This window comes from Callospermophilus lateralis, chromosome 16, assembly GCF_048772815.1.
Source record: "Callospermophilus lateralis isolate mCalLat2 chromosome 16, mCalLat2.hap1, whole genome shotgun sequence".
Lineage (NCBI taxonomy): Eukaryota > Metazoa > Chordata > Mammalia > Rodentia > Sciuridae > Callospermophilus > Callospermophilus lateralis.
The window spans coordinates 70,559,037-70,581,246 of NC_135320.1; the positions used below are offsets into that span (position 1 = coordinate 70,559,037).

Here is a 22,210-nt window from a genome sequence, read left to right on the forward strand (position 1 = left end):
ATGCACTCCTGGGTTCAATCCCTGATACAAAATATATATGTATTATTTTATTTATAAATTTACATATATAGACAAAGTACATCTACGGAGAGGACAATAATAGGAAAGAATTAAGGATGAATTCAATATAAGAATGTGCTTTTCTTAAAAACATATATATATATATATATATATACATCCTTGATTACTTCCGCTCCTCATGCTTCCAATGGAGTCAGCATCGAGTCCTCTAGATTCCACTTACTAAGTGTTTATTCGCGGTTACCCACAGCGCCACTTCTCTGATTCAGATCATGGTGGTCATCATCAGCCCTCTTTCAGAGGAAGGAGGGGAACAGTACACACCACTATCCATTCTCTGTTTAATAGCCAGACTAAGTCTTCTAAATTGAATATTGCGGGTAATTATTCCTTCCTTCTTGGGACCCTTCAATGGCCTGCTGTTTCACTCAGAATAAAGTCCAGACTGCTTGCTGTGATTTAGAAGATCCTCCCAGGTTTACCAGTCTTTAGCTGTATTTCCCACCCCTCTGTCCTACCGCTAAACTTTCAGATTCTGTACAATATAGGGAAAGCTCCTTACCTTGAAAGGTGCTGGCACCAGCCTTCCTTTTCCCCAGTCCCTTCAAAGGAAAAACTCCAAACCCATTGTTCAGCACCCCTCCTCTGTCTACAGTCAGGTCCCAACTTAGTCCCTTCATGTTGTTCATAATATCCTAAATTGTTAGCACCCTCTATAAAGACCTTGAAGTTTTGCATTTTAGTGTGTGTGTGTGTATAGGTTGAGGGAAATCAAACAAGCCAAAATTATATAAAATATAAAATTTAATATATACATCATATGAATTTATAAATAAATTATATAAAATATATAATATATAAATTTCTAAAATATATAATATATAAAATTCTCTAAAACATCACAGCTGTCCCCCCATTTGAAATTTCACTTTGTGTAGTTTTAGATATCCAAGGTCAATCATGGTCCAAAACTATTTAAAGAAAAATTCAAGAAATAAACAATTCTTAAGTTCTAAATAATTTAATCACAGTATATTGTAATACTTAATTCTTTTTTTTTTCTTTTGGTGGTGGTGGTGGGGGAGGGGAGGGTTGGTACAGGGGATTGAACTCAGGGGCATTCAACCATTGAGCCACATCCCCAGCCCTATTTAGTATTTTATTTAGAGACAGGGTCTCACTGAGTTGCTTAGCACTTGCTTTTGCTGTGGGCTGGTTTTGAACTCTTGCCTCAGCCTCCGAAGCTGCTGGGATTACAGGCATGGGCCACCGTACCCAGCATACTTATTCTATTAGTTATTGTTACCAATCTCTTACTACGACTAACAAATTATATTTTATCTTACGCATTAAGATATAGAAAATAGTTCAGTATATTGGGTCAGATCTGTAGTTCAAGGCATCTGGGTGTCTTAGAATTATCCACGTACAATAAAAGGGAACTACTATAGTAAATATTAGAAAGGAGAGAAAGGAGAGTGAGTGCTTATCGTGCTCATTTTTACTTTGATTGGTCCCGGGACCAAAAGGAATCAGACAGGTCGATACTGTGTCACTGCGAAGCGTGAAGAACAGAAATTTTGTTCCAATTGAAGGTTGCCAGTACATGCTGCAGGGAGTTAACAAGTACTTTAGCCATTCTGCGCCCACCTCCTAGCTGTAAAATGACAATAGTACTACGCACATCATCGGTTTGTTAAGAGAAAACGCTGAGCAAGGAACCCAGCATTAACTGAAAGACCGCTCTCAATTCCAACAAAGGCCTGACTCCAGGTAAAATCTGTGGGCAAGTCTACCCCACCTCCACCACAAGTACCGCCCCCTTTTGCCAGAGAGCTACTACTGATTGGCTACTTAACCCTTCCGTCTCGCTCGCCCCGGCGTGCGGTCCAATCCCGTCCGGTTGCGCATGGAGACAGGTTCCCAGGCCCTCTGAGTGGGCGGTGTGCCTGTGACTTTTTACGACGTATTGCGTCACCGTGGGCGGAAGTGGCGCCGGTTGTTTTGAAATCGGCTGGCCCGGGGCTTTCGAGTTCCTTCCCACGTAAAGGCCCGCCGTGTTCCAATTCCGGGCCGGTCCCCTGACACCTGCCTTTGTGCTCCTGCAGGCCGGGGGTCGCAGCTGCGCCATGTCCACCCCTCCGTTGGCGGCATCGGGGATGGCGCCGGGGCCCTTCGCCGGACCCCAGGCTCAGCAGGCCGCCCGAGAGGTCAACACGGCGTCGCTCTGCAGGATCGGGCAGGAGACTGTGCAGGACATCGTGTACCGCACGATGGAGATCTTCCAGCTCCTCAGGAACATGCAGGTGGGCGTGCGACACGGGCAGCTAGCGGGGTGCTTCTGGAAGTGAAAGGCTGGGCGTCAGTGGCGCTGCCCTGGGCAAACCTCGAGTGTAGGTCACCCCGTGTACACCCAGAAATGTCCCCCAAGGATGTGCCAGCCCCTAAATATCTGTAGGGGTGATGTTTTCCAGACCAGATTGCTCTACGATGGAAGCCACATTTTCTAGATTCGACTCAGTTCTCTGTGTAAATCCCTTACCTTTCAAGACACGGTGGGTCGCACTTCACTTCCTTCTTCAGATTATTCGAAAGATTTTCCCAGCAGAAATTTTCCTGTGGAGAGGAGGGCAGTTCAAGGAGTTGAAGAATTCACATTTTTCTAAACAACAAAAAAAGCCCCTTCCTTTTCTTGGCACAACTAATATACAATAAAACTATGTTCATATAAATCAATGGACTTGTGAAACCGCCACCACAGTCAAAATAGTGAACCTATCATCTCTGAAAGTTACCTTGTGCCCCTGTGAAATCTTTGCCTCCCATTCTCCTTCCTCGACACCGTTTTTCTGAAATTTGTGTTTTCTAGAGTTATATAAATGAAATCATACTGTATGTAGGCTTCTTTTGTCTGGTTCTTTGCCTCAGTGCTCATTCATATTCATATTCATATTCATACAATAGACCACTACTTGGAGATAAAAAGTCACAGTTTGGGTTGTTTCCACCTGGGGGCCATTGTAAATAAAGCTGCTATGAATGTTTGCTTACAAACCTTTGTGTGCACATGTTACACTTTTTCCTGAATGGATATTTTAGGGGTGTAACTGCAGGATCATAGGTTATATCTCTGTTTAACATCTTAAAAATTTTTCCAAAATAGCTGACCTATTTATATTTCAGTTTGCACTTTTCAAGGGTCCTAGTTACTCCTTATCCTCATCTGCGCTTGTTGTTATATGACTTTTTTGCTTTGCAGATACTTCTACCAGTATTTGGCTCCTCTCTTCATACTCTTCATATTACCTTTTAAAGAACAGACATTTTTAATTTTGATGGAATTCAACTTGTTGATTTGTTCTTTTCAGAGCTTGGTTTTGGTGTCATAATTAGGAAATTTTTACCTAGCCCAAAATGACAAATATTTTTCCAATGCTTTCTTCCAGAAGTTTTGTAGTTCTAGTTTTCATATTAAGGTTTATAATTCTATATTAGGTTAATATTGGGGGGAAGATTATAGTAATAAGTATGAGTCTAAATCCATTGTTTTCCTTTTAGGTATCTAATTGATGTACCACCTTTTGGATAACTGGATAACTTTTTTTATTTTTGCCTTGCCAGATATTGAACCCAGGGTTTCACACAATCTAGGCAAGTGCTCTACCACTGAGCTACATCCCCAGCCCTGGCTGATCCATTTTTAATGCTTGCTTATCTACATGTTATGAGATGCGGATTTCTCGTTTGACAGATGAAGATTTTGTAGTTAAGAGAGTTAAAGTGACATACCCAGAGCTAGTCGGTGGTAAATTTGAAGCCAGGTTTTCAGATTATAAAAGTTTTATTTCTATGAGTGCCTAACACATATTTTATTGCCTTCTTTTTTTTAAGTGGTTAGGAGTTTTTCTCCTGATTTTATGAGTAACTCTGTTTTGTGAAAATTTACTTTACCTTTACCATTGAGCTACACCCCAGTCCTTTGTATTTTTTTAGTTTGAGACAGGGCCTCACTAAATTGCTGGGGCTGGCCTCAAATTTCCTATTCTCCTGCCTTAGCCTCCCAGTCACTGGGATTAGAGGCATTGTGCCATTGTGCCCAGTTTTGTGGAAGTCTTAAGACCATTATCAATAAGTCAGTGTGAAATATAATACAAAGAAAATTCAAGAGAAGATCAAAACTTTTTAGCAGTTATTTTAAAAATAAATAGATTCATATCTAAAATGGTTAAGATGTGAATTAAATGATGTTTTAGAGTTTAGCATACAATGTATTTTTTGATTTTTTTTAATCTGCTGTATATAAAGTACTAAATTAGGGCCAGGAGGGGAAATAGCTATCATCTATCAAGTACTTTTCTTGGTGAAATACACAGTTATAGAGACATTTTCAATAAATATTTTTATCCATATTTAACAGTTAAGGGAAATGAGCTTTGAAGAGAGAAGTAACTTCCTATTAACTTCCTTATATTATAAATTTGCTATCAAATTGTCTATATTATTAAAAGAGATGCAATGCATAGAACTAAAACTCTTTCAAAATGTGTTATCAATTACTATTCCATGTGGATCTATATTCAAAGCTGATTGGTAGGGGGCTAGGATAGTTATTTGCATGGTCTGACTTACCTGAGGCCCTGTGGGGCACATTGCAGTTGACCAAAAAGGTAACACAATGTGCCCCTTCCTTTCTAAAACACTATAAAAAGAGGTAAAAGGATGCTCGTAACTGCATATCATCTGGTTATTTTTTAATGCAGTGGCTCTCTCATCCACATTTTGAGTTATCCATGGTCAACCATCATCCAAAAATGTTAACTAGGCCTTTTGAGAAAGAGAGGGAATGTTAGCTTTCCATTGTTGTGACAAAATACCTGAGAAAATCAATTTAAGAGGAAAGAGATTTATCTTGGCTCACAGTGAGAGAGATTTCAGTCCATGTCACTTTCAGTTTATTGATTCTGGGCCTGTGGTGAGGTAGACCCTCATGGCAGGGAGCATGTATTTGAGAATAGTTGCAGCTAGGAAGCAAAGAGAATGCACAAGAGAGGAAGGCAACAAAATATACCCTTCCCGAGTCCACCCTCCTGACCTACTTCCTCTAGATAGACCCCACCTCTAAAGGTTGTGCCACTTACTAATAGTGCCACAGGTTGGCAACCTGGGCTTTAGCAGGTAACCTTTTGGGGACATTCAGATCCATACCATAACAGAAACCACATTTTCATGATATTTATAACAATATATTGTTATAATTGTTCTATTTTACTTGTTGTTCATGTACTGTGCCTGATTTTTTAAATAAATTTTCTCACATGTTTGTATATGTAAGAAAAACTAGTATCTATAGAATTCTGTACTGTCGCTGGTTTCAGGCATCCACTGGGGATTTTTGGAAAGTATTCCTCTCTGAGAAGAAAGAAAACTATATTTTTTTAACCATTCAGATTTGAAACCATTCTCTATATTATTAATCCATAAAGGTAGAGTGGTGTAGTACAAACTGCCAATGTTGTTTCCAAGCATTTATTTTAGAGAAATGGTTTTTTAGATGTTAGGTGTCTGTTTTCTGCTTAAGAGTCTGATGAAAACCATGGACTCTTCTAAGAAAAATGCAAAAGCACATTTTGAAAATAAGTTTGGGGAGTTAAAGAATATATCCCCAATTATCCCTAAATCCCTGATTAAGATTCCTTGTGAAAAAAATGGCATTGCTTTGGTTCTGTTTATTATCCTGTAAATCTCTTATTTTATTTTTGGCATACATAATACATTCAGAATTCAGAAATAAAACAGAATGTTTTTCCCTCCCATTCCTATTAACTTGGTACCTAATCCATCTCTGCTGGCAGTGGTTGTTAACAATGCTTACTACTAATGTTGTGTATCCTTCCAGATATTTTTTGCATATTTAAGCAAATGTGTATGTATATTTTTCATTTCCCCCTTTTGCACTGATAGTAGTATATTATACACATTTTGAATCTTGTTTTTTACATTGAGTGTATCTTGATACTTATTCATGTCTGTACAGAAAGGTCTCCCTTTTGCTTTTTGTAGTATATGTTGTTCTGCTGCATGGAAATCCTATAATTTATTAAAACTTTTCTCTAGTGAGACCATTTATACTGCTTTTAATTTCTCACTGTTAGGCTACAGCAAATCATCTCCTACACAAATGTGCAAGTGTGCTTTAGGATACGTTTTTGAAATAGCTGTGTGCTTATGTAATTAGATAAGTTTTGATGAATTGTCCTCCACAGGGATTGTACTAGTTTATGCGACCATATCTTGACTAAGACCAACACAGTACATTATTAGTTTTGGATCTTTGATCACTTGATAGATAAAAATTTTACCTTATGTTTCTCTTAATCTGATTAATTTGACTATTTCTTTATAAATGTACAAATCATTTATACTTTCTTTTGCTAAATAAATGTTTATATATGTTATTTGCCCATTTTTTTCATCATTTTTGTGGAACATCTTTTTTACTCTGTTCACCAGTTTGTAGGATTTATTTATATGTTAGAGGAACTTGCTGTTTATGATATAACTTGCAAACGTATTTTTTCAGTCTTTTGATGTTTTTGTTGTTATTTATTTATTTGCTCTGCCTATGGTAGTTTTTGCTATGCATGCTTTTGAAAAAAATGAGTTTATTTATCTTTAAGGGCTTCTAGATTCTATGACTGGTTAGGAAGGCCTTCCCTGCTTCAAAATTAGGGAGAGTTCTGGGGAGTTTTTGTTTCAGTTTTTTGCTTTTAAAACTTTGATCATTATGGAATTTACCCTATTGTAAAGTGTGAGGTATGGCCCCAGCATTACTTTTTTCAAAAGGCCGATGAATGCATTTTCCTCCCCCATCCATTCCCATGCTACTATACACAAATGACTCTATTTTTTAATGTTCTATTCCACATATCTGTCTGTCTTATAAGGATTAAAGCCAAATTTTTAAAATATTTTTGATGCTTTGTTCTGTTTACATCTATTTTTTTAATTTATTATTAAATTTTTGAGTTGTAGATGGACACGATACTTTTATTTATTTTTATGGTGCTGAGGATCGAACCTAGTGCCTCACACATGCAAAGCAAGCACTCCACCACTGAGCTACAACTCCAGCCCTTCATTTATTTTTCAGAGTATTCCTGGCTCTTCCTGCTTGTTTAATTTTCTCTGTGTTAGAATGAACTTTAGTTCTAAGAAAAACCTATCAGTGTTTTCTTTAGATTTATTAAACCTAGAAAGATATCATTATGATGTTGAGTCTTAATAAACCAGCCAAAGACATGGAATATCCTTTATTTCCCTAAGAAGTATGTTAAGTTTCATTTTTATTTTTATTGAAATTTGTTCCTAGATCTTTAATCATTTTTGTCACCATTATTATGGCCATTTTCTTTGGGTTATTTTTATAGATAAAAGCAAAGCCATTTCTTTTTCTCTATTATTTTTGTACTCATCCCCTTATTGAATTATTTTAATTTTGGTAGTCATTATCATTTCATTTATAAATAGTGACTATTATACAGCTTCTTTTTTATTGTTTCAACCTCCCCCTTACATTTTCTTCTCTGATTATATTAGCTACCGCCTCTAGAACAGTGTTCATTAGTAGTATTGCTGGTCTTAGTAGACATCCTTTTCTGTTCCAGACCTTAGCAGAATGTTTCTGATATTTTCACATTAACCGTGTGCTGAGTTTTTAACTGAGATGAATATATTTTATTATACTGAGGAATCTTATTATGTTTTATATTTATTTAAAGTGTGGATATTGAATTTAATTGAATGCTTTTTTAGTGTCTAGATGTATGATGATGTTTATCGACATCTATCCAAGCTGGTGACCTATGCTGGGTTCACAAAATCTGACTATTCCAATAACTTAAGAAAACAGTGAAGAAAGCACACAAACACAGAGAAGTACCTTTTCAAAATCAGGGGCGGCTCTGTGACCTTAGGGATCTGTGGAAAGAGAGAAAGCCACTGGAATTCTTAATTCATATACAGGGGACACACAAGGGGAGGTTCCATGGATCATTCTATCCCAAAAAGGGCAAAGGGGTAGGATTACAAAGGAACAAGTGGGTGTAATTCAGCCCCATCTGGTGATGCCCACTCCTGAAGCCACACCTTCCTTATCTGAGCAGAGGTAAAGCACAGTGTATTACAGGGTGCAATAACTGTTCAGCACCCCTTTACTCGGGACTTACAGGTGCACATACAGCTTCTGTCCAGAGCGGCTCCTGACAGATGTATTTATGTTTTTCATCCACAGTCATGAGTGAGATGATTATTGATGAGCTTTTCAGCTGAGGAGTGAGATCAAGGGATCTTCAAGGCTTGTTACCAAGTATGCTATGTAATATGGGAACCTCATTTCTATCATGTTGACTGCTACCCCAGTTTCTAGAACAATGCCTCACACATTTAAAGTATGCAGGGGGCTAGGGCTATAGCTCAGTTGGTAGAGTGTTTGCCCTGCGTACACAAGGCCCTGGGTTCAATCCCCAGCACACACACACACACACACACACACACACACACAAAGAATGGAGGAATTTTTTGAATCAATTTTTCCTTTCTCGAAGAAACTGCTCTAAAACTAATATCGAAATTGACTAAGTTAGGCAAATTGGAGGAGGAGGATTCTTTGCATTTCTAAAGGATTGACAGATTTTATCAAGAGTTCTTTCGTGCTGAGAGCCATTGCCAAGTAGGAATGACGCATGGCAATTTCTTTGTCAGCCTACCCGATGTTGCTTAGAGGAAGGACTCTCCATTGTGGAAATGGGCTTGCCTTGGACCCATTTGCAGAGACATTGCATGAATGTTTGAGAAAGGTGACCCTGCTCAAGGACCAGGGTGGATCCGGGTTTAGGGAGGATCTTGCTGCCTCAGGCGCCCGCCAGCTCCTTGAGTTCCCGTTGAGTTCTCGAGGGATTCAGAGAGTATTTGGGGATGCAGAGCCGAGTGGAGGTGAATTTTCCCCAGAACATGCGTGTAGAGTGCCAGTGACAGTTCGGGAATAAAGAATTGCTGTTTGAATCTACAAGGCTGTGAGTGGCTCATGATTTTGTGCCCAGCCAGACTGTGGCACTTTCGTGACACACTCTTCTCAATGAAGGGTTAAGTATAGATTTGTGGATAAAATAACTCATTAAAGTAAAATAATTCAGACTGTATGTTAAAACCTGTGGATGTGTTTGCACTATACTGCATGTGGTGATACAAATATAAATGTCAGCCTTTATTAAATAGAAAATAGGGACAAAGTATTAAACATAGTAAATGCCACAAGAAAGGTTCAAAGTGTTTCTCTATACAAGATAAAACCATCACACTCCTTACTATCATCCACACATGCAAGCAGGGGTATACTTAAATTTTCTCTGAATTGTTAGTGTCTGGGAAAGTTCACACATTGAGAATTCATGGTAAGAAATCCTCCATTGTATTGGTGAATGAACCCTTAGTAATATATCCTTTTAGAGTGGGTTGCCTTTGGTAGTATACCACATTACTTTGAATCATGCAAAGTGTTTTAATATTTGAGAATTTCTGGAAAATCTTAATAATATTTCAGATAATTTAAGAGGATCTACCTCCTTTTAAACCATTGTATTTGGAAATTGAGAAAAGGGAAATTAATTATTCAAGCCTATCTTATATGTCTTTTATCAATAGTTTACTTTTATGCAGTACTTAAAAGTTTTTGTTAGTTTTACCTATTAAAAATATTAATTTACATTTCTTTATTTTCATTGTTCTCTTTTGCCTGCTAAGCTGCCAAATGGTGTCACTTACCACACTGGGACATACCAAGACCGGTTAACAAAGCTACAGGATCATCTTCGCCAACTTTCCATTCTCTTCAGGAAGCTGAGATTGGTTTACGACAAATGCAATGAAAACTGTGGGGGAATGGATCCCATTCCAGTAGAGGTAATTTTTTTGTGATTCGGGCATGAATATGAGATGTAAGATAGTGTCGGGACATTTGTAGTTTTTTTTTTTCCCTCTCTCTCCTTTTCAGCAATATTTTCAGATTTTGAATTTTTATTGGTTTCCCTTTTAACCAGAGAAGATGAAAATATGATATATATGTGTAGAGTTACTGCTGTATATTCACATTAATAATTTCTTCTGGACTTAACTTCAAGGCTGCTTGTGGCTTTTGTTGATGGCATTAGGAGGAAAGGGCTGTCTGACAATTTTTGTCATGGTTCTCAGCATCTCCTTTTATTTAAATCAATGCATGATTTTTTTAAGTAGGAGTTTTAATAGTGTTATAAAATACCTTTAAAATGGTTTTCATGAAAGTTTTTTACAGTTAAAAGATTTTTAATCAGTATTAATTTAGGTTTGATTTGTAGGCAGGTAGAATCACTCTGTTTGAAATATATATTTTCTAAATTTAGTCTTGGGTTACAGATATATCTAGGTAACTAAGTGTGTCATATTTCTCTAAGTAGCATTTTCCTGTTGACATATCTTTGTCACCTAAGGTAGCTGGGAAGCTTAGATGCTCTCTCACTACTTGTAAAGGACAATTTTATGCAATCTTTCTTTTTGAGTGATCAGCATGTAAGAGATGAACAGAGACAGAGTTAAATGCAAAACAGCCTAAAAAAGAAGCGGTCAAAGATGTGAGAGGAAGATCAGGAATGTGGTTGACATTGTCAGATGTTCCAGAGGTTGAGGAAAATTAGAAATGAAAACTGTCCCCTGGGTTTTGCTAGCTGAAAATCATTGGTACATTTGAGTAGGTGAGCTTTGGAGAAACATGTAGCATGAAGTTAGATCACAGTGGTTTGAAGATTAAACAGGAAGTAAAGAGCTGGAGCCAGCAATTAGAGAAGCATAAATACATAAGAGAGGAAAGAAGTAGATGGAAGGAAAGATGGAAGCAAGAGTTTGGGGAGTTTTTGCTCTCAAAATGGAAAAGACTGGAACATATTTAGATGATAAAGGAGGAAAAGTATAGGGAGAGACTGAAGGAAGAGGAATGAGTGAAGACAGGGCAGAAGAATCAGCACAGACTGCATACACATTAATTATCTGAAGAAGGAAGAACAGCTCTGTATTAGAGGAAAGGAACAAATAGTGAATGTAGATATGGGTAAGTTTGTATTTGTCCCAAGAACAGGAAGAAGTTTGAAGAGGCAGCTACCACTTTGACCACTTATATTCTTCTGGCCTGTTTCCGCATACAGTACCAGATGGTGGAAGCTGTTAATTCTTGAATTCTGTCATATTTACAAGGGACTTCTTTAGTGAACTTCATCACAAACCACACACGTTTAATTATAATTCTGCTATTAGTTTCACTGATTTGTAAATTTGACCTACCAAAAAGAGATTCTTGACAATGAAAAAAAGTTAAGACATCTAGAAATTTGCACGCATACTGAAGTTTCAGATGGCATGTTAATGACATTTATATAATAATGTAATCCATGCAGTTCTTTCCTTCTAGTATAGAGGAAGGAAAGATCCCATCTTATTTATCTCAAACTGTAACTCACAAATCTTACTTGACTTTAGTTTTGCAATGTCTTATCCGGTGTCTGCCAATTAAATATTTGCTGATTGAATGGGTAAGATATTATTTAATTATATGTGACAACCAGTGTTATAAAGGCCTTTTGCAAAAGAAACACAATGGGTAATATATAGAATGCATCAAAATGATAAACTTCTAAAACTGCTATTTCAGGAAATTGTCAGAATTGAAATTTATTTTTAAACTTCTAAAAGTATGAAAATTAGCATCAATCTGATACATCCTCTATACCAGTCTAATTGAACAATTCAGCTCACATTTTTTATTTTTAACTTTTGTTCCTCACTCTTTAGCAACTTATTCCATATGTGGAAGAAGAAGGCTCAAAGAATGATGATCGGGCTGGCCTTCCACGTTTTGCTAGTGAAGAGAGACGAGAGATTGCTGAAGTAAATAAAGTGAGTTATTCATCTGTATGTTTTACATTTCAGAATTCTTGATAAAAAATATAACAAGTCCATTGTAACTCAAAACCTAATTTAAATTGTAGAATTACATAAAATTGTTTTTGTGGCAGACTCATCCTATTTAGAATGAAGTCAAGAACTAAGGTAAGCAGAAATATCTGAAGAGACACAAAATTCATTCAATAAAATTCTTAAAGAACCCCACAGGTCTCCATGACAACCCATTTACTTTTCTCTTTTCTAAGCACAAGTCTACCTTCCTGTGTGTGACGTATTTTGAGCAGCAAATGATAAAAATTTACAAATAGGAAATGTGAATGTCTCAATGCCTGAATAAGAAAGTGAGAATTAGCAAAGCATTAATTTGTTACTCCCCAAAAGTTCCTGACTGGAATGCATTTATTGCCCAATACTTTTAAAAGTTCAGAAGACAGTGTTCAGATAGTTTTCAAGCACCACACAGAACAATAGGGAGAGTTGTCAGTTCATTCTGTGGAAATATGGCCTAAACTTACCAAAACCTAACAAAAGTTGCACAGTGAATAGAATTACCAACCTCCCTCTTTCACTTGTAAATTCCGCTCACTTCTCTGACATTCTATATTCTGGTTAATAGGATACATCATTGTATTAACAATACATCTTAGCTAAAAATGATTTTCTGAGGTTCATAAGCATAATTTCAATGTATACATGTAATATGTAATGTCAGTAGATTACACTGAAAAATATTTTCTCAGGTGTCTGAAAGACATTTGATAGAAATCAATACCAGTTGCTAATCCAAAGAGCACTGAAAACAATTAGCAAGATAGTTTCTTTTTTCATCTTTTAATTTCAGATAAATAGCCAACATTTTTTATACAGGTGAAATAAAGAAGTATATTCCTACCAAAAATTGGCATAAAATAAGTTGCTAATGTTAAACACTAATGTTTAACATTATTTTTGAAGTTATAGGCAGTACAAAAAGACAATAAACAAATGTTAGGACATAAGAGTTGTAATATCATTTACAGGCTTATTAAAATGCTCAAAGAAATTCATTTGATAAATGACTAGAGTCTGTAAAAGTTCCATAAAATGGCTTAATACAAGATTGACACCAGGCTCATATAATGCTGTAAACCAATTAGATTATAAGGTTTTGTTCACAATTACAAGAAATATTGAGTAGATAGGGATTACATCAATAATATGTGTGACAAACCTTACTATGATACATAAATACATTTAAATAATTAAAGAGCATACAGAGTTTTGAGGAGGGCAATGGGTATTATAAAAATTCCAACATTGATCATTTCATTGTTTGATTAACAAACTATGAAGGCAGTAACAGTCCAGATCCAAACAGGACTTTTATTAAAATCATGCAGAAGTAGGAATTTATTTTAGTGCAGTGCCAATCAAGAAATAAATCTCCCAAAAATCCAAATGAGATTTTTTTTCTTGAAAGTAAAATTTCTAAGAAAATTCTGATGAAAACAACGAAGTAGAATACTTTAAAAGTTAAAATGTAATATGAAGATATTATAAAGGTAGTAATTAAGCATGTAATACTGGTATAAGTGCAGACAGATTAGTAAAATAATAGCCAAAAAATAGCCTTCCCATTGACTATGACAGAAGGAGATTGTATAGAAAATCCATCTTAAAAAATAGGAGAGGCGAAACTAAACTAAACTACCTTTTACATTATATATACCATGTATCAAAATGAATTTCAGAGTTGAAAATAACATCTTCATAATAAAATATTAGACATTTAAAAGAAATATGTATTTCAAAACTCAGGAGAAAGGAAAACTTGGACTTTATGTCATAAAGTATAGTAGCTTTGTTTTAAAAGGTGAAATGCAGCTTAAGAAGAGTATTTCCCACAAATATGATAGTAGTCATGACAATTACAACAAAGAACTCACAGAAGGAGATTGGTTAAAAATGATAAGGGGACTAGGAACTTTTAATTTTAGAACTTGAAAAATACATGTTGCTGGGCTGGGATTATAGCTCAGTTGGTAGAGTGCTTGCCTCGCATGCACAAGGCCCTGGGTTCAATCCCAGCACAAAAAAAAAAAAAAAAAAAAGATAGTGTTTGCTACTCTAAAGATGTGAGACATTTATTTGTTAAGAAGTGACTTATTTCCATTAATAATATGTGTATTTTTTACTGCCTCTGCTATCCTGAGCTCACCGAATCCAGCTATTGTGCTTCCCTTTGCAGGAGGCCTCCTGTTCCTATGAGGGCAGGGTGGGAGAAGGTTCACTGCCACCTGGTGACGAGCAGGGCAAGTTTGTGACACGGTGCCTCGGGCTCTTCTAGTGGTACACCTCTGTGAGCCCCATCCCCAGTTATCATCCCCAGGTCACTTAGGTACCCTTGACATGGTCCTTGCCCCTCATTCTATGGGGTGGTTCAGCCCTATTCTCAGTGGCAGACTCCTGCACCCTTTGGGTTGTAGACTCCTCCTCTCTGCCAAGTCATTGACTACCCCCTTCTTTTCTATTCGTCCTAAACTTTACCTTCTTGCATCTGCTGTTCTTTCCTCTCTAGTAACTTTCTCCCTATGAGTGTCTGACTTTTTTTTTCCCCCCACCTCTGCCATTTTCATTAAGGCTTTCAAAAAAAGAAGAGATACATATGTGTATCTTGACCACAATATTTTTCTGGGTCAAGTGTTTTTTCAATGCACCAAAAAATACGCAGCATTTCAATAAATAGCCAGCATTTCTGAAAAGTTTATTTATGTAATAAAATTCAGTATTCCAAATGTTATTTTCCCATATAATTCAGATGTTAAACCAGGTTCTGCTTTAACTTTAGAAAATACTTTTTGTTATATTATTCAATTGCTGTTACAATGAGGAAAGAATGAATTTAGATATTTTAAATTAATCAGATTAAAATCCACACTCTGAATTTCTAAGGCAGTTGTTTTTTAAAAGAAAACTTAGGGGGAAAGTATCTTGTCTTGAGGAGCATGGGTAAGTGCTCATCCACTGGCCTCAAAGCACTCTTGTACTTGCTGAGTTTCTTCTTTTTCCTGTATTTTGAGAAAGCACTGAAGAATTAGGTGGTGGGCAGAGGTGAAAGTTGGGACACAGCTAAGATCACTTAAAGTTTAGTCCCCAAAAAAGCAGAAAGAAAGTAAACTACTGAAAAGCAAGTTAATACCAATAATTCATGAAATTCTTTTCCTCCAACTTCTTTACACCTTGTATCTCCCTTCTAAAATATAGGGTTAAAATATATTATCAACATTTTTTAAGATATGGAGCTCATTATTTATTGATACATGTATTTTTGCCTCAATGGCACTCATACCTGAGAGTGTTTATGTGAAAACTATGTTAATTTATGTAGCTGCCTTTGGATGACAGATTTCTTAATTTAATTGTTTAATCACATGGATGCTCTTAAAAATAAAAGGTTTTAATTTGTCAAGTATTGTTGAATATCTGTATTCATAAATTTTTGTCATTTCTATGTTAATCAAAGTACATTCTTATTATGGACTTAAAGGTTTGCTTTTTTGTTCATATACTTAGTAGGTACTAGAGTTTTAAAGTTTACAGAATTTTGCTAGTGTTTCATCAGCTTTCTGTTACTGTAACAAATATAAGAAATAAATCAGCTTCAAAGGAAACGTTTATTTTTCGGCTGACAGTTTTGCAGCTTTCAGGCCATGACTAATTGCCCCCATTGCTTTGGGACTGCCTGTAGTGGTATAATGCATCATGGAGCATGTGTTGTAGTACACACATTCACTACATGATGAGGTAGGAAAGAGGCAGAGAGGAGGAGACGAGAATCCCACAGTCCCCTTCAAGGGCTCGCCCTTCCCAGTTACCCAAAACTTCACCACCCTCTACCTTCATCGCCTAGCTAAGGGTTAGGGACCAAGCCTTTAAGAATTGGGCCTTCAGGAGACACTTATCCAAACCACTGCAGCTATCAACACTGAAGCATCCAAAATATTTCTTGCCTACTTTGGTGTGGAATATAAAAACGAAGAATTTTTAATAACGACCATCTATTTTTTAATACCAAATGGCAATATTAAACAACAATAAAAAGATGTTTGGAAATGATTGCCAAGGATTTTTGTTTTCTTGTTTTTTTTCCATTTTTTCTAGATTTGGGGGAAGCTTTATATTTTGCTCTTTGTTTGAATAATCAAATATTCAAGTGTTTGAGTGCTTTTTGTGTACAAGGCATTCTCCCAAATATCAAAATTTCTACCATGAATGAGCCTGAAGTGTTGTCTGCCCTCAAGCATGGTTCAGATGAAAGGACAGGTTTCTGCTTAGAGAACCTAAGGCTCTCTAATGGAAAGAGCCCCTGTTTCATGTACTCATGTCATGTTTTGATGGATCTTTGTAAAAACATCAGTATTGTACCATATTTTTAATACATTGGCATTTACTTGTATTAAATAACTAATTTGCTTTATACATCTATGATCAGTAATAGAATTGTTTCTCATATTCAATTAAATATCTTCAGTTTTATTGTAATGCATATTTTTTATTCTAAATAAAATGAATATATTTATACTCCTTATTTCATCCACAATTGGTCATTTTCAGTATTGCTATATCATCTACACGAATTGTACCAAACAGACTAGGTGTGTTTGCTGTCTGGTTTCTAACAATGCATGTTAGCTACTTAGCACCTGAAACTTTGAGGCCCACTATTGATGTACATAAATCATCAGATAACAAAATGGCCTGGTTTTATTCGCTTTTTTGGTTTAAATACTTTTCATTTTTTCTTTATATATCCTGGAATCTGTAAGCCCTGATGCCCAAGTAAAGGATAAATTCTTGTTTCAGAGTTTATGCTTTAGGGACATCAAAATATGTTTTATTTTGCTTAAGGCTATTCTGTTAATGGTAAAATAAAATTGAAAGAGATAGCAGGCAGCATTACAGGGTTGACATATAATTGAGTCCAGGCATTTAGAAATTAAAGCATTTTGGGTCAAGTGTCACATCCTTTGTATGAATATTAAATTACATGGTATGACTTAGCATAAACATATTCTGTAAGTATCTACTCTGCTTACACATTCACCTGTTAATGTAACAAATTAGGCACAGCTGATGGATTTTGAAAATAGCAGCTGTCAACCTCTGTTAAAATCAATCAGTGGCAAGATTGTATATATTAAATCCTATATCATGTCATGAAAATTTATTTACAATTTAACCACTAATAAGCATAACTGTCAGCTCTGCTGTTGATAGTTTCATGATGTGTTTTGACTCTAGATATTTTACTTGTATGCTAATTTTTTAATTTGAAACTTTATGGCATTTTTAAAAAAAACTATCCAAGTACTTTATATCATACTTTAAAAAAAATCTTTTACTACTGCCTAGACTAAAAAAAAATCTTTTACTACTGCCTAGACTTCAATATTAATTTGAAAATACTCTTACTTAATTTTTTAGGAATTAATGAGGTGTTAAAAAGAAAATAAACCAGTATATTAGAATTTATATTTCCAAGTGAATTTTCTTGAAAGTAGTCTTATTGGTAGACTTTACATTTATTCCAATAATGGTATCATTGTGTGAGCCATCTGCAAACCCTGTTCTGATACTGATATACATTCTGTTTTTAACCACCCAAGAATATAATTTTATTAACTATAGTTCCTATTGTCTTTTTTTTTTTCTTTTTTTGTTTGTTTTTTTGGTACTGGATATGGAACTTAGGAACACTCAACCACTGAGCCACATCCCCAGCCCTATTTTATATTTTATTTAGAAAAAGTCTCACTGAGTTGCTTAGCACCTTGCTGTTGCTGAGGCTGGCTTTGAACTCGTGATTCTCCTGTCTCAGACTCCTGAGACTGGGATTACTGGCGTGTGCCACTGCGCTCTGCTAGTTCTAGCTGCTTTCTGAATATTCAGTCACTGAGCTTATTTACCAGACTGGGCCTTTGAATGGATTTTAGCTGTGTCCAACACATAAAACCCTCCTCTTTCTTCCGTTGTCATGGGCACAGTTTGGTCCAAGGTATTTTGGAGAATCCATTCCACTAGAGGTTAATCTTTTCATTGCAGTTTAATCATCTCTCTTGTCTTTCAAGAATTTTAATGGGTCCCATTACCTACTGCCAAGCCCAAATGTATCCTCCTTGCACTCTTGGCTCACCACTAACTCTTCTAGACCCCGAACAAAAGTATTTTTCCTGTTTGCTGACCTTTTCAATCAGGCAGTGCCTTATCTTTTAGAGTTCCAGAGCATCTGATGTTTTTCCTCTGCCATCCACCTTACCAGGTTATAGTCTAAGCATTTGGTCACTATGCTTAAACTTCCTCCTAGTTGATGATAGAGTTCTGAAACTTTCAAAAGTGATTATATTCAAGATCATTCAGAACTTAATAATTCAAATAAGTTTTTTTAGAAATCAACTTACATTCTCTTCCTTTTATTCTTACTCAGTAGCTCTTGTCTTCATCTGTCACATGCCTCTGTAACCACTTGTCCTCTTATGTGTGGGTGTACAGAAAATACAGGTGGCAGGGACCTTAGATTCTATAGTCCCATTTTATTGATGAGATTGCTGAGAGGAAATTTATCTGAGATCACATAGCAAGGTAGAGGCAGAGTTAGAACTGGGACTCAATACTGCACCTTTGTTTCTTGGTTTCTCTGTGGTGCTTCTACCCTTGGTGGATGCAACTGTCTCTAGGATGAAAAAGACTTTATAAACTTGGCCATTCCTCATCTGTCCCCTAATCTGGGTCAACTTTACTTGATAGTATATACACTGCTTCAATAACTGACTTTCAAATAGTTGGGATGATACAGCTTGGAAGATGGGTCATCTGAAAACTGAGTGAAGAGACTGAGTAGCTAAAAGTACCAAGTTTTCTTCCTAAAGGCCATGTTAAAAGTGAGGCTCAGAGTCAAACCCGTGTTCTGTATGGTCAGATGTGTTAGGACTGTGCTGTGCTAATTCTTTCAAATATGAATTAAATTTAACATTATTAAAGATTATTAAAATCTCTGTGAATTCTTTTTCTTTTTTCTAGTAGTTCTTTTTTTTGTCTTCCCTTTTAACCATTTCATTCCTGTAACTTCTCTAACTCTGGATAGAAGTAATATAAGCAACTTAGTTTGCATATATTAAATTTTAGTTTTTTGTTTGTGTTTTGTTTTGAGATGCTAGGGATCAAACCCAGGCCCTTATGCATGTCAGGCAAGTACTCTACTGCTGAGTCACATCCCCAGCCCTTAGTTTGCCTTTTTTTCCCCCCAGTTTAATGTGTGTGTGTGTATATATATATATATATATATATATATATATATATATATATATATATAAAATAAATCAAAATATATTCCTGTCATATACTGTCATATATATATTTTGACATATTATACGTGGAATATAACTCATTCTAATTAGAATCCAGTTCTTGTAGTTGTACATGATGTGAAGTGTCACTGGTTGCGTATTTATATATGAACACAGGAAGCTATGTTAGTTTGCTTTTTAATGAAATCAAAACTGAGATTTTTTTAGACCTTTTGTGATGATATATACTAGATTACCTGGAGGTAGTTTAATATATCTTTAAAATAAACTAATTAAATAATATATTTCCAAATGTAATGTTTCCAAAAAGTTATTGAATAATAATAATTGTTGTTACAATAACTAGTAAACACTAACTAGAAGCTCTTTATTATTTTCTTGTTTTACCTAAGCAAATATTTACCACATAGGACTTGAAGAATGTTTAAAATGAATTGTATAGACTCTAATCTAGTAGAACCCAAGAATAGGCACCTGCCACATGTGGTCTAGGCCTGCAGCAGATCTTAGTTGTGAAGATCATTGCACTTAACTCTGTGCCATTCCGTCTTTGTTTTCAGAATTGGAAGTAGATTGCACTCCATGCTATGGGCAAACAGTGACTTCTCCCACATTTTTGAAAGACCAGTTACATCAGGCATTCTATTTTTAATTGTAGTTTTATACTGATGGTTTACATTTTGTTCCTATCACTAACATTTGTTGAATGCTTACTTACATGCCAGGCAGTTCTGACGTTTTACATGAATCAGATCATTTAATCTTCCTAACAACTCCTATGAGATAGGTTCAGTTATTACCTTCATTTTTCTGATGTGAAAATAATTTTGGACAATGTCATCCATTTAATTAGGGAAGCAACTGAGTGTCTCAACACTCAGGAAATCTGGCTCAAGTGGGTGTTCTCTACCATGATGTTCCACTGCCCCTTAGAGAATCTTAGTACTTAGATTTTATAACAATTGAATACTTAGCTTATTTTCTTTGATGGTGGAGGTGGAAGAATAAATAGAGTTGGGGACTGGAGCTGATGCCCATCAGGGAAGATCTGGGGGCAGGAAAAGGTTGAGACCTGCCTTGCAGGAGTCTTAAGCTTAACTTCTGTCTGGATTGTTACAGTCCTAGCTTACGACATTTTAATCTTCTGACTTCATGGTCTATATTTCATGAAACATTCTTGATAAATTCTTTTTGTTTTCACAGAAACTCAAACAGAAGAATCAACAGCTGAAGCAAATTATGGATCAATTACGAAATCTCATCTGGGATATAAATGCCATGCTGGCGATGAGGAACTAAACTGATATTTAAATTTCCTGCTCTACACATATTATGCTGTTGTTTTTTTCCCTTAAATATCTTTTCCCTTTGAAAAAGATTATTTATCTACTTTAATTTTAGTTACTAGAACTAAAGTTCCTATATTTACATTGTGGCTTTACTGTATTCATTAACTTTTTTTTTTAATGCTGTTGATTCAATGAAAGAGTATTATAATAAACTGTGATAGGGCTTGAGCTTTGGTTAGTCTTCATGAATTGAATAATTGTTTATAAAAGCAAAATAAAGTTTTATATATATTTTTAAATTTGACCAATGGTTATACTCATTTCAGTTACCCTTTTAGAGTTTAAATCTATCTGTAGAGAACATCTCTACTATGGAGTAGTAACTAATGAGGATGCAGTACTATAGAGCCATAGCCCCACATTCTGGGAGAGAGTTCACTCAGATTTGATGCCAGTTTATCCAGTCACTCACAGGCCTACATGAGACCAATTATGAATGTGGTAGGGGTTATTCAACACATAGACCCCACTAACCCTCCAAATTTCAACTTTCTCTTTAGTGTATGGCAGTAGGTTGAAAAAGGTAAATTCCATTGTAACGTGCTATTAGGCAAGCTAATCTCTTCTCATTGTAAAATGATATATTCTTATTTCATTACATTCTGGCTTAAAATTTTGGTTGCAGATGTTAGACACTAAGTTTAATATAGATTAAGCCAAAAAGGGGATTTATTCCTGCAGCAAAAAAAAAAAAAAAGCAAAGATGTTAGAGAAGAGCTTCATAGAATCAAAGAAATTTGTGGGAACCAAGGCTTCAAAAATTAAAGCCAAGATTTAATGCCTCCAAGATTTTCTAAATCTTCTTCTACTTTCTGCTTGTTTCTGATGTCCTATTTCTTTTCACTGAAGACAGATTTTCTTAAAATGGCAGGAAAGATGCTCTCTACTGTCTTACCTTGATATCTTTTCTATATCCTGATCATAAAGGATAAGCTGCTGCTTCACCTGTAAATTAAGAAATTCTCTAATGGACTCTAAAAATATTGGGTAATACAACCAACCAATGGGCCAATTATATAAATTGGCACTATGATTAAACTAACTTAGGTAAGAAATGCATTCTTATGGCCAGAATTGACTGTGGGAGACATGGAAGATTGTACCGGATAGGGAGCAAATTTTAGAAATAAGAAAAAGGACCAACAAGGAAAGTTTTCAAGTAAAACAGTGGCGACCATGGTCTACGGATGTTCTTCATTTGTATATAATGCTATCTTAGATATAATTCCAGTTATTCAAACTTCAAAAGCCAAAAAGCATTTGCAGAAAACTAAATGCATCATTCACTATTATGGGGGAAATTACTGGTCTTAATTTTAATTTTTTCTTTCTGAATTTGTGGGCTTCTGTGTTAGCATTTTTCTTTGCAGCTGTTTCTTTGCAGCTGCTTCAATTAATTGCTGCGTGATTTTGTCAGGTCTTGGTTAGCCTGGGGTAAAGTATGTAGGAAAAGGCTAAGAAAAAAATAAAAGGAAAGCTCCAGCATTCTGGTAAGGACATTATCTTTAAAAT

The 22,210-nt window shown here is 35.7% G+C and overlaps 1 protein-coding gene across 1 annotated transcript; it reads left to right on the forward strand.

Moving 5' to 3' along the window:
• The first annotated feature begins 2,007 nt into the window (after nucleotides 1-2,007).
• On the forward strand, nucleotides 2,008-20,942 carry Med30 (mediator complex subunit 30). The gene is made up of 4 exons (XM_076836085.2): nucleotides 2,008-2,327; nucleotides 9,820-9,978; nucleotides 11,893-11,997; nucleotides 20,553-20,942. The coding sequence occupies exons 1-4, from the start codon at nucleotides 2,151-2,153 to the stop codon at nucleotides 20,646-20,648; spliced, it is 537 nt and encodes a 178-aa protein (XP_076692200.1). The 5' UTR covers nucleotides 2,008-2,150; the 3' UTR covers nucleotides 20,649-20,942.
• Nucleotides 20,943-22,210: the final 1,268 nt, after the last annotated feature.